The following is a 12,774-nucleotide window of genomic DNA, read 5'->3' as shown; positions in this document are numbered from 1 at the left end:
TATGTATAATATAGAGATAGGATTTCATCATGGCCAATTTAAGAAAAGTCACTGAATTGTCATGGTAAAAAGGCAAAAGTCATGGAAATATAGTTAAATATCAAAAGTCACATTTTTTGTTTGGTACCCAAAATAATTTCCCCCCATTTTTCATGCTAAGAAGAATCAGTGTGTCCATTGCAATAATAGGGGATAATTTTAAACATAACTTTTGTAAGCCCAAGTTACAGCACAAAGATGTCACCAAAAGTTTGCTGGTCTTATCTTATCTTTCATGCTAAGACAGAGATCTCACTGAGCTCCTGCTGCCCTGCTAGCCTGTCTTGGGCACGCCCAGAATAACTATGTATCATTAAGATACTTATTTAAGTGTTCAACATCCACTAATAAATTCACTTGCATTCAGATCCCAAAATATCAAATGTCATATATATTGAAAAACAGAACAAAAACAGTAACATATATAACTCTAGGACTCCCAAGTCTGTGCTAATAAAAGTTCAGCTTTAGCTATCTATACAATATACTCTACATGTGCAGAAAATTCTAAAACAAACCTAGATAAAGCCTAGATAAAAACATAAACTTGACCAGCAAGTATCGTACTGCCACTAAAGCAAACGGAAGTTTGGCCATTGATTTCAATAGGTTCAGGAGGTGAGCAACAGTGTATTGGTTTAAGGGACATACAGATTTGTTTAGAATTTTTTAAAATCTATTTTCCATTTAGATTTAGAATTAAACAAAAAAAGCAAGCTGTTTTGAATAAATGCTACCGCTGCTAAATTCAGCCATTAACCCCTACTAATATTTCAGCATATATGATACTCTAGTGGGTATGCTCTCCTGCATTCATGTCATACCCCTCACAATGGTTACAGTATGTTCAAAGGGTGATTTAAGGATAGAGTAGCAGCCTTTTCTGTGAATTTCCTTTTCTTGGCTGGTTGAAGCAGAAATCTGAACCTTATTTTTAGTTTGGTTTGTTTTTTGAATTTATAGGCATAATTGCTTTTAGCAGCAGTAGCTCTAATTGTAGCAATTAGCCATGTCACTTTTTCATCTTAAAAATATCCAGCTGATAGTGTGGAAAGAAAGTATGAAAGAAATAATAAGATGAAAAGTACTGTATGCTTCTCATGATGACACACTCTTCATTTATACTTCCAATAAACAAAGAGACAGCAGGATAGATTCTGTTTTTAAGCTTCCGATGTGAATCTGAAAGAAACAAGAACATAAGGAAGGGTGGAAACCAATTAAGCCCCTACCAGCCCAACAAATCTGCCATTCTTTGGCTGAACATAAACTTACCTTCCTGTTTGGTAACAGACAATCTCATAATCAAATCCTTCTCCAGATGCAAATCCAGACACTTGGATAATTTAGTGATGAGAGATCTAGAGTGGGCAATAAAAATAAATGAAATAAAATAGCTCCTCAACTCATTGATACAACTTGCTTCCCATGGCTTTTTTAATAATTAATTTCATTAATATATATTAGTGTAGCTGATCAGCGTATTGATTCTAGAATCTTCTGTTGACTAAACACAATACTGGTGTAGCTGATGGAAAATAAAATGCCCAAAGAAATAATTTCAATGTCCAAAGTGATTTCTACATTTTCTGGAAATCTGAAGATATCCTGCCACTGAAACCCAGCAGAAAATTCCACATTCTATCTAATGCCCCACCATGCCCCATACTTCGTAAAACTGACAGTTCCTGATGAAGGTCAGTAGTTTGAAATGTCAAACTAGAGTCTACATCATTAAATAGTAAATTGGGCAGGGATAGAGGAAGATGACGGGCTTTAGTACTCCTCCATCACTTCTTTTTTCCCCAGGCTCCTTCGTCCTGCAAGAGTATATTCCAGCTTCTGTGTAGTCACAGCAAGTGCCTTTTTTGCTCAACACCAACCCAGAATCCTTTCCAGCAACTTACAGTCGTGCTTTAAACAGACCCTGGGAGTCTAACTGAAATAGCTCCAGTAGAAATTTGTCTTTTGAGCAATCACATAATGTATGTAACAGTAAGTTATATAGAACCAGGAAGCAGGGACAAAGGTCAGAACTGGAGTCAGAGTCCAAACGCCAGAGGCAAGGGTCAAGATAGAGCTGGAATCAAGAATCAGAACCAAGGATCAGAACCAGAGTCAGAATCCACATGCCAGGGCCAAGGGTCAAGACAGAATCCGAGTCTGGAATCAGAGCTGAGGGTCAGAACCAGATTACCAGAAGTTAAGAAAGGCAAGACATGGGCTGGGTCTGAGGCAGGAGCAAGGCTGGGACAGGATGGGAACAAGGCTGGGTGCAGGGTAGGATTTGGGCTGCAGTTGTGGAGGGGCAGAGCAGGAGCGGGGGGGGGGGAGGGAGGTGTGGCAAAAGCAATGAGCACAGAGATGCAGAGTGTCCATAGGCATGTGCATTGAGCAGCCAGTGAGCTACTGCTGCTGTTGAGCTTAAGAACAAGCCCTGCTAGCTTCATGAGCCAGTCAGGCAGGGTGGTCCATCAAACAGCCTAGCTGTCTCATTAGGATGACATTGGTGTATTGAGCAGGCACAGCTGCGGGGCCTTACTCCTGACAGTTAGAGTCTTGTGCCTCTAGCTTGCTAATTCAAATCCAGGCCAGGTAACCATATTTTTCTCACCATTGGATAGCTTATTCTATTTTATGTGAAAAAGGGTGGTGATAATTTCAGACCAATTCCTGGTGACTGGGATGAACTCTGGACACATTGAAATCAATGGGAGTTTTGCCTTTGACTTCAATAGAGCCAGGATTTCACCACAGATATCCATAGCACAAGAGCTATTACAAGTAGTATCCTTGCTGGCAGTCTCAAGAGAGAATTTCTTCCCCCTGGAGACAATCTCATGAGGTATGCTTTGAGCTATATTGGCTGGATATTATTGGGAAAGTGGGGTGAGAGAGGAGTGGGGGGACACTGGTGTAGCCATAATTTACCTGTTCTGTAGTTATATACGGACGGCTTTGGCTGCCAATCTGGCAGCTTTCAGGGAATGCCAAATTCAGACACTAAAATTAAAAAAAAAAAAAAAAAAAGCAGAAGACATATTTGTGTGAGGGAGCTCGTTAACACAGAAGTCCTACCAAGTGATTTTCTCTAGATACTCATTTCAAAGAAAATGAAGCCTGGTAAAAATACCTGAAGTGACACAGTAAAGGTTTTAAATGTGTTGTAGGTTTGCAGATGGTTAACAGGGAAGTATAATCAAGTACTTGTAAATGTTCCAGACTTACTTTTCTTAACAAATTGGCAGTACTAGCAAATGTGTGTATGATATTTTTGGACTGCTTTAAGTACACCCATTTCTTCATATAGTGTAGAACAAACAGCTGTAATTGTCCAGTGCTCTGGAAAGCATTTTAGACCTATAGTATGAAGCCTCTGAGCATACCCTATTATTATTTTTCTCCTACTGTGTTTATTTCAAATGTCACACTTGGTGATGGATTCTTAAGTCAAAGTATTGACAGCTTGTCTTCAGAAAGGGTTAGCACTTGACAACATACTGACAAACATTTTTCCCTCAAAAATGCCTTTAAAAAAACAAGCAAACAAAAAAACCAACCCCCATCCCCCTTTTTTTTTGTAATATTCAAATGATTTTCTTTTAGCACAAAAGGTTAGGATGAATGGGTGACATCTCCTTCATTTGAACCAAAATGAATGGCTTAGATTAGCATTTGCCTAGCAACTGAAATATGTGTATTACTCTCACATGTAGTCAAAATAGAAATGGTTTCCTTTTAATTTTTATAGAAGGTTTTAAGGACATTTCCTGGCCTTTTGTGAATGTAAAGCATTCTGAGGCATATTTGCAGTTTTGACAAATGTTATTTATAAAACTACATGCACTTTTAATCAAAGGAGGAGATGCAATCACCCAGGACCCAAATTATCTTTGAATGGCAAAGTTAATGACAAAGATAAATTTTATTTGTGATTATATTTTTCTTTAGCATTTTGTAGACATCTCCTAATTGTAAACAAGCAGTCAGCTGCTAAGCAAGATCTTCCCCCTTTGCACCTATAATTTAAAGTCTTCAAGCCTAATTCTCGGTACCTCTGAATATTTTATAGTCTTTTGCGCCATTTTGCTTTGGTAATGTTTTACACCAACTTTGCACCACTATAAATAATGCAGGCTAATGGAAAACTGGGATTAGAAGGTACTAATACCACTATATTATTGTAAGTGGCTCATTTATTGCTTGTTTTTGTTTAGTTATAATTTATTATTCATTTTTGGAAAAGTTGGCTTTAAAACAGTTTATACCACAGTATGCCCTCCAACTGCAAAACGAGATTGGTCCACTAATCAACAGTCTATAATTACTACAAAGAAAATGCACTGCAGGCATCACTCCAGGTAAAAACAGCCTGTATAATGAGAAACTACATGAGAAACTGCGCTCACAGAAAATATCCAGATGACCCATCTGTTCCACATCTTATAGAGAAATATTTAAGTAAGAAGGCAGGGTAGAGAGAACATTTCTGGGCAATTACAACAAATCTCCGATGGTGTTGTAAGCCATGGGAGTAAAATCCAAACAGCTCAGAAATGTGCTACCTGGAGAGTCTTATTGCTGTTATAAAATTGACTTTATGCATAAAAATAAGGAAAGCAGTCAGAGTTAAAGCTGTGCATTTAGGGGATATTATAGAAATGAATGTGACATCGCCAACAGCCAATCATCACTACCAGTGAAGAGCTATAAAGTCATTTCACACTTTCCTGAATGTCCTTACATGCAGAATAGTATACAGTTAATAAAAAGTTCTAAAAATGTGTAAAACATACCAAAAGCAAAACAAACTTTTTCATTAAGAGTGTCCTGGATTGTTATAATAAGAGGCAGAATAAGCCAGTAGACGAATTTCCATTAAAGATGGCTAAAACTAGAGGTGGTCACGGTTATAGCAAAAACTAAAGCCAGGGTGATTGGGCTTCCAAGACCCAAGTATGGGTTTATGTGGCTTTGGTGGAGATTGAACCTGGACCCTTCAACATCATAAACACAGGCCTTTCCCACTTGACCTAAAGAAATTATATTTGAGCATATTTCTCTGATTTTACTCCATCTCTAATTTCCATATATACAGAAGGAAGTAATACATCTGGTCCACATTTTGCAAAGAAACAATTTTAGTACTGCCCTGGTTTGAGACTGTATTATATAGAATACTTTCTTTTATGCTTTAAATGCAAATTAGCAACACATTTCTTTAGAGGCTTTCATCATTTCAGTTCAAGATAACTGATGCAATATTGCAAGGCTAAGGGATCTATAGACTCATCTCAATGCAAGGGGATTAATATACATAACTTATTAGCACATTGTGACCCATGAACCCCTCAGCTGGCAAACCCCAACTGGCAAAAGTGTTACAAGAATATCCTGATCCTGGTATGTACATTCTGGTTCACCGAAGACTGTCATGTGAGATCTTAAATGAAAGCCAGGATTATGCTGGTCATTGTTGTGAAATGTATGTACAGATATCATCTGAAAAGTTATGGATGTATGCTGAAAATGTGTTTTAAAATCTGTATCAAGGCAGAACTGACAAACGTATTTTCTGTCAGACAAGAGATGTCCATTCACCTGTTGGTATATAAATTAATCATTATAAGCCAACAAGCGACTGCACATCTACCTATGAAGTCAACAGGGGGATGTGAAATCAACAGGGAATAAGCAGGACTTAGGAAAACTAAATGACAGGGCAGTTTTACTGTCCCCAAGGATGAATTTTGGGACTATAAGTAGAAGGCAAGGAAGCCACCATTTATCTTGCACCTAGGAAGTAACTGGGCAATGCAATTACATTCATAAAAAATGGGATCTCAACCAGGCTTGGTTGAAATGCTGCAAGGTACAATTGGGGTTAGATAAACTTTAGAAATGAGTTCAGCCTGTTAGACTAAGTTTAGTCTCTAGAAATTGTTATGATTTTGTTTTATATGTAACCCTTTTGTTTCCATTATTCATTCTATCACTTGAATTTTGAACCCTTGATAATAAATGCATTGTTTTTGCTATAAATATACCACAATGCTTTGGTATTACACAAGGAACTTATCCTGTGTTGACTCATTCAAGCTGGTGTGTACACTGTGGCCTTGGGGACATCAGACCTGGTATTACTATGAGTTTTCAATGGATAAGGGGCTGGACACAACAGGGGAACACTTCAAAGGGCCTCAGGGACTGCAGGACACCTATTGTTAACCTGCAAGACAAAGTAAGAGCTGGCATAGCCCAGAGAAGATTGTTTGTAACAGGCTGGTGGTGTCAGGGAGCTGACATCCAGTTAAGCACAAGCAACTGTCCTTCTCTGCATCTGCTTGCCTCCCTCTCGGCGGAGGCAAGTGAGATAACAAGGTGACGCAGTCCCAGGTACCCCAATAACTCTTGCACACTGATAAAAGAACATATTTGTGTTTATCTTCTGTATCTATATTAAAAGTGTAATTAGTATCAGGAGATACCAAATGCTGTTAAGATTGTCTTTTTTTCTTGTTGGATTGTTTGCAGAGTGTTTGTAGAGTATCTGCTGTGCAATGAGTTTAGAATATGGTCAGCTTAGTGCTGTAAGGTATCTGATTTCTGATTTTATAGCCGTAAAATGAGCTCTGTGTCAATTTGCTGTTGCACGATACAGGATAATGCCATGATTTACACTGGTATAACTGACAACAGAATGTAGTCTTGTATTTCTGATTTGTGAACTAAATTAGATTTCAAGATGTCTTAATTAGTGATGGGTGAATCAGTTTAGATAAAATTAGAATGAATCTGAAGCTTCAGTCAAAACAGAACAAACCTCTTTAGTGAAGGTTCGCAATAGCTTAATTACCACTTCCTGAATTCTATGCACTTTTATATATCTGATTTCAGGTGGGATCAGAAGTGAAGATACCAAAATATAGAAAGAAAGGATGAGCTCTTGCTATTTACAATTGAACTGAAGCCCAGAAGTAGTAAGACTCTCAAGAGAAAGTCTGTTCTTGTGAGATTTCCAGAACAATTTCTACACCAAATAGTGCAGCTAAGTATCTAAACTTTTAGGTGCTTATCTAAACTAAACCTCCTTTGAGATCTTGCAAGTGACTGAATTCCTCTGTACCTCAGCTTCCCCATCAGTAAAATTGGGCTAATGATACTGACCTACCTTTGGAAAGAATTTTGAGATCTATGGATGGAAAGGGATATTTAAATGTAAAGTTACTATCTTTATTATGATGTCCTTTTATTTTTTTTTACTACAGAATTTTGAATTTCAATTTTTACTGCTTTGCAGAGTGTTCTGCCCTCAAGGCAAGAACACTCCCAAGAGCGAGGATCTGTGCTGCTACGAGTTGAAGGAGAGCTGAGCTTTCTCAGTATTTGGGGTGTTTTGATCCAAGGTTTCAGGTCACACCATTCTCTAGTATGAAGTTACATTAAAAGGAAAAGGATTATTTTTTCAGTACTGTGAGATCAGATTGTTTAGGAAAAAGGAAACATGGAGACAAGGAAGGCACTAAAACAACTCATAGAAGGGTAGGTAGTATAATTCCGTCAATCAGCTCTCTCCACTGAGAAGGTACATAAATTCTTCTGATGATGAGATGGCTGATGTTCATATTAAGACCAAATAACTGTATGTACAAGGACAGTCATTGTCCCCTCTTCCTTGTGATGCACCAATTTATTTTTAAATAACAGCAATGAAGCGTCTCTTGCCAAAATTGCTTTTTGTCCCTGGCAAATTTAAGTGGAACTAAAACATTGTAAGGTTATCTCCTATTCTTTACTTTGTGAGCAGGTGACAAGGCAAAGTTCAATGACTTAATTTTGTATGTAAATTTCTGTTACAGAAGCTAGCTTTATTTCCTCTCACATAATCACTCTGTCTGGAATAAAAGAAGAATATATGTTGAAAACACTGAAAGGTACTGAATAGCCCTTTTGTCCTGGTCAGTTTGTCAAGATTTTTTTCACTTGATGGCAGCCCTTCATTACAAATAAATATTGAGATCATAACACTCATTTACCTCTCTGAGGAGATTTTGTTTACTACTTCTGCTAGAGGACCTTAAACCAAGGTTACAAGAGTTAAAAGGATTATTCTGAGTATTGAGTTGGGTTATTCAGCTCTCTTCAGGTCCTAAAAATAACTCTGGCTTCATTTGGAAATGTGACCACCACCTACCTCAGCAAGACATTGTACTGCAGACCTGACTGCCTGAATGTCCTCCTTGTTAAATTTTCTCTACAGGAAATATAACTTTCCGGCAGTGTAATACAAACAATAAAGTGCAAGCTATGCCATGACTGATATTCCAGTCATTAAAAAAAATATGCTGCAATGTAATTAAAAGAAAGTGCTTGGAGGGCTAATTTTGACAGAATTTTCCTTATTAAAGTGAAAGGGGCTGAGGAGTCTGTAGCAGTGAAGGCAACTTGTGTACTATGTATTCCTGTCATCCTTTGTCCGTCCCATTCCAAGTTACGTGCTTCAACCCTTTACTTCAAGATGATGGTATTTCTACTGGATGCTATAGATCTACTGAATGTTAAACATATTATTTCTCTTCATCTGCATTTGCCGGGGTTTGGGGTTTTTTTTACAACACAGAGCATACATTCCATGCAATAACAAATACATAAGACTCCTTTGCAATATTTCTGTCAAAACATAAAAGAACACAGATACATCTAATTAGTTTGAAAATTAGGGATCTTATCACAATTTCTTTCCACTGTTACCAACAAGAAGTTTAGATATGCAATGTTTGTCTACATAAAATGCTTAATTTCCACAGCAGGAAAAGGCTTATTGCAAATTTGTCTAACTGCCAGGATGTATCAACGATATTCTGAATATACAAAGTTAAAGATTGAGGGTCAAATTCTATTTAACATTGAACTTGAGAAAGAGGCAGAGTTGGAAGAAAGTTTCCCCAAAAAGCAGCATATTCCATAACTCTCCATTACAGGGAGTCCTGCAGCTTTCTTTGAAGTGACTAGTTATAGGCCACTGTTGGAGACAGGTTACCAGACTAGAAGAAGTCTGATCCTGTATGGCAATTCCTATCATACTATGTATCAGTGCAACTGAGAGACAAATGTGGCCCCAGAACTATAATAATATAGATCTAGCATATGAACCCATAAAATGCAAAGAAATTCTGAATTAGTTAAAAACTGGTCTTATACAAGAAGTATCTGTGAACATGGCCATGTTACTCCATATCTGCTTCACCCTGTTGTGCCTAGGGATTGCAACTTTTACCTGTATCTGTCAAAGGGGCTTCAAACCGATTTACAATAAAACAGTAATCCATGGACACTTGGGTGTCATATTTTTTCCAACCTCAGGTTTAAAGGCAGTAGACGAACCTCCAAAATGACAGCACCAATTAGTAACTCAGGCAACTCCCTGAAATATTTTAATGTTAAAATAAGATGCTTTGGTCTGAATTTACTCCCCTCAGAAATATATGAGGGCAGCAAATATATATATATATAAATGCTGATATTCAAGAAAAAAAATTTCAATTTATTTATAGAAGTTTCTATAGAAAACAAGTCCACAATCTAATACAATTAGAAACAGCTCGGATATGACACCCTATGCAACAGGGGAACACACATGCAGTAAAAATATTCTACAGAAATATTTTACAGGTAGACATTAGGCAGTACAATGTAGAAATCAGGCTGTCTTCATGCATAGATGTTATTTTTCATTTAAGCAGCTGTTAAAACATTCTATTTTCAAAATAGCAAGAAAGCAACACTCCATGTAAATTAATAATAATAATAAAAAAAACTATAAAAAGGTTATGTTCTGAACTAGCTAGAGGAATAACTTGGATGTATTTAAAACCAGAGAAAGTGTTCTTGGATGCTCTAGAATTAAAAACTAATAAAAAGATTTATATTGAAAAGAAAAAACAGTTTAAGCCACAAGCGCACTCAGTTGTATTCCAGTCTTGATTTCAAGATTTTAACCTGAGTTGCCTGGTTGTGAATTAAAACATATGAGTTATCTTATGAAAATGAAGAGGTTATAAAAATTACTGGCAAGACTTTAATCTCTTCACTGCAAGACTCTTTTGCATAGCTCTGTGCTGCTGTTTTAAATGGATGTCCAATTAAAATCAAAAGAGCATCGGGACATGCTGAGTAGATCAGACAGCACAGGAGGAACACTGCTGCCGTACATGACTGGTATGTTCACAGGAACAGTGGAGTGCTCAGTGGTAAAGAACCCAATCCTGCTCCCATTGAAATCAATATAAAACTCCTAGTAACTTCAATGGGAATTTGTTCTGGCTCAAAGGGACTAGGGAACTGAGCCAGGCCCTGATACTGCAACGCACTCAAGCATGTGCTTAATTTGCAGACATATTCTCTCCTGTGTTCAAGCATCTCTAAGTGTTGGCTGAAGCATCCCCCTGCTCTCTGACTTATTACTTTAATGTAACCAAATGCTGGATATCAGAACGTGAAAGGCACTTGCTGACAGGATCCATTGACTAGGACAACCAGACGAATGACTGACAGACACGTGAGATAGGTTTAAATGGCAGCAAGCAACTGTATTAATTATACTTGTGGAGGGCACCACATGGCCCACCCCAGCTCTCCTGTACTAGGCTTTTAATTGTTTGCAGTGCAGGTTACATGGCTTTTATCACAAACCAGACAACAACTGGGAGTAGACTCTCCCCCAGTCTACTCCACTGACTCACTTCTCTTGTGAAATCTCTTGCTTCCTTTGTAAGGGGGGAAGGATTGGAGAGACAGAGGCCACCCACCCTGTGAGTGCAATGCCCAGCTGCACAATCCCAACTCTCATTTACTTCTGGGAGCTGGCCCTTCTAGCCTGGCCACAAGTTGCAGCAAGTCAGCAATCATTACAGCATTACATGAACTTCGAATCCTAATGCTTCTAACCAAACTGTGCTACCAGGAGGCTGTGAGAAAAGTGAAAAACCCACTAGGCTACACATGCCAGTTCTGCTCAATGGGAAAAATTCCTTCCTGACCCCCTAAAAACAGGCAGACATACAGCATCGTAAGCTGCAGAGCTCCTAATCTACAACTAAGGGATGGAAGGGCAGGACAGTTAACTGAAGAGGCATTTGCAAAGTCCGGGCTTAGCTCAAATAGGTAAAGGGGGAAAGCGGCAGCCAATCAACTGGCCCCCACCCCCATGCAATGGCTGAGCAGAGAACTGAAGAGTAGGGTTGAGGGGACAGCCTCTCTTCCTGCCACACGTGTGTAGGACGTCTCTCATTTCCTGCTGTCCAGTCAATGTTCCTCCCACACTAAAGGCAGTAAGAGCGTACTGTACAGCCATCAGTGATTAACTAAATTGAAACAGGAGCAGGGGCTCTCAGTGTGTCAGGTAGAGGAGTGGGGCGCTCTCTGTATGCTGTTAGCAACACCAGCCACGGAGGAGCTTTGAGAAGGGGGCCCTCTGACAGGGGAAAAGCTGATGAGTCTTTACTTAGTAAGGCACTGTTATTACAATGAGTTAACTCTGGTAGTGGTATTAGTGGAGGATCTTAATCCTTAGTTCTCCTTAAATTAACTGGCAACCAAGGCAACTACAGCTTTATAGGGCTGATGAACCATTACAAGGACTCCGAGAAAGCAGGCATGAAGTTATTGGTTAATGAAAATAAAAGGATTCTGACTACACTTGTTCATCAATCCCCATAATTTAAACCTATCAAATTTATGGTTGGTTACTGTGGCCAAGGACTACAGTACAGCAATGTTATACTATACTGCGTTTTTAGTGTGAGTTCTTTACTTCACTATGCATGAAAAATGTGTGGGAGAACAGGCAAAAGATAAGACTCTTGACAGAATGGAGAACTGTGCTCATTAACAGGTCCCTGCTCCCCCACTTGCTTTGTCACAGTTGTCAAATCATCTAAAATTATCGAGATGTGTTCAATCTGCCTTTTTACATTAGGCTGCCTCTAGTTTTCCACTTGTTCTTTCATCAATGTCTCTTAATTACTATAATTTTAGTTCTGCAGTGGTTTTGCTAAACTAGTGCAGTATCTCTCCTTAATATTTTCATTTCACTGAATTGAATGTGATGGTGACAGCATGGTAAAAAAGCAACATTAATCGAAGGGGAAAAGATAACAGCAACAACAAACAGCTAGATACCCATTAGGATGCTGTGTGCTTTCATTGCAGTGTTTACTGGAGACTGGTCTTCAGGCAATAGTAAAGGTGGGGTGTTGGCCAGCATTTGAGGGTGTGAAGGCATGCAAAGTTGGTTATTCATTGTGTGTTTGCATTTTCATTTGACTTGGTTGTGTGTTTCACTGTGGTCCACTAAATAGCTCTGTGTCCAAAGTATTCTTGCCTATACCTGAAGTTCTGGATGGTGAATTGAGCACTAGTAATTCAGGCAGTTTGCAGGGGTGGGGTTCTCAATTCCTGCCCTAAAGTATAGTGAACCAAGGGCAAAAAGGGTAATCTATCACTGAGTACAATTGGAAATAAAGTGAAACCTGCTCATAGACTTTAAGGTCAGAAGGGACCATCGTGATCATCTAGTCTGACCTCCTGCACATCGCAGGCCACAGAACCTCATCCATCCACTCCTGAAATAGACCTCTGTCCTCTGAGTTACTGAAGTCCTCAAATCACTTCAAGTTACAGAGATTCCACCAGTTACCCTAGTTTAAACCTGCTCTAAGGATCACTTCCAATAGA

General features: G+C 38.6%; 1 protein-coding gene across 1 annotated transcript in view; it reads right to left on the bottom strand.

The window, feature by feature from the left end:
* Nucleotides 1-1,163: 1,163 nt before the first annotated feature.
* The window catches only part of CHSY3 (chondroitin sulfate synthase 3), a 279,018-nt gene continuing 267,407 nt past the window's right edge, over nucleotides 1,164-12,774 (bottom strand). Inside the window, exons 4-5 of the mRNA XM_074953078.1 lie at nucleotides 1,315-1,400; nucleotides 1,164-1,221 (exon numbers count right to left, since the gene is read on the bottom strand). Of these exons, the coding sequence (XP_074809179.1) occupies nucleotides 1,345-1,400 (56 nt within the window). The 3' untranslated portion in view covers nucleotides 1,164-1,221; nucleotides 1,315-1,344. The remainder of the gene's footprint in view (nucleotides 1,222-1,314; nucleotides 1,401-12,774) is intronic.

The sequence above is a fragment of the Natator depressus genome, chromosome 5 (genome assembly GCF_965152275.1).
Source record: "Natator depressus isolate rNatDep1 chromosome 5, rNatDep2.hap1, whole genome shotgun sequence".
Taxonomy (NCBI): Eukaryota; Metazoa; Chordata; order Testudines; family Cheloniidae; genus Natator; species Natator depressus.
The sequence above is the reverse complement of the archived record's forward strand: the minus strand, read 5'-3'. Positions and strand labels throughout refer to the sequence as shown.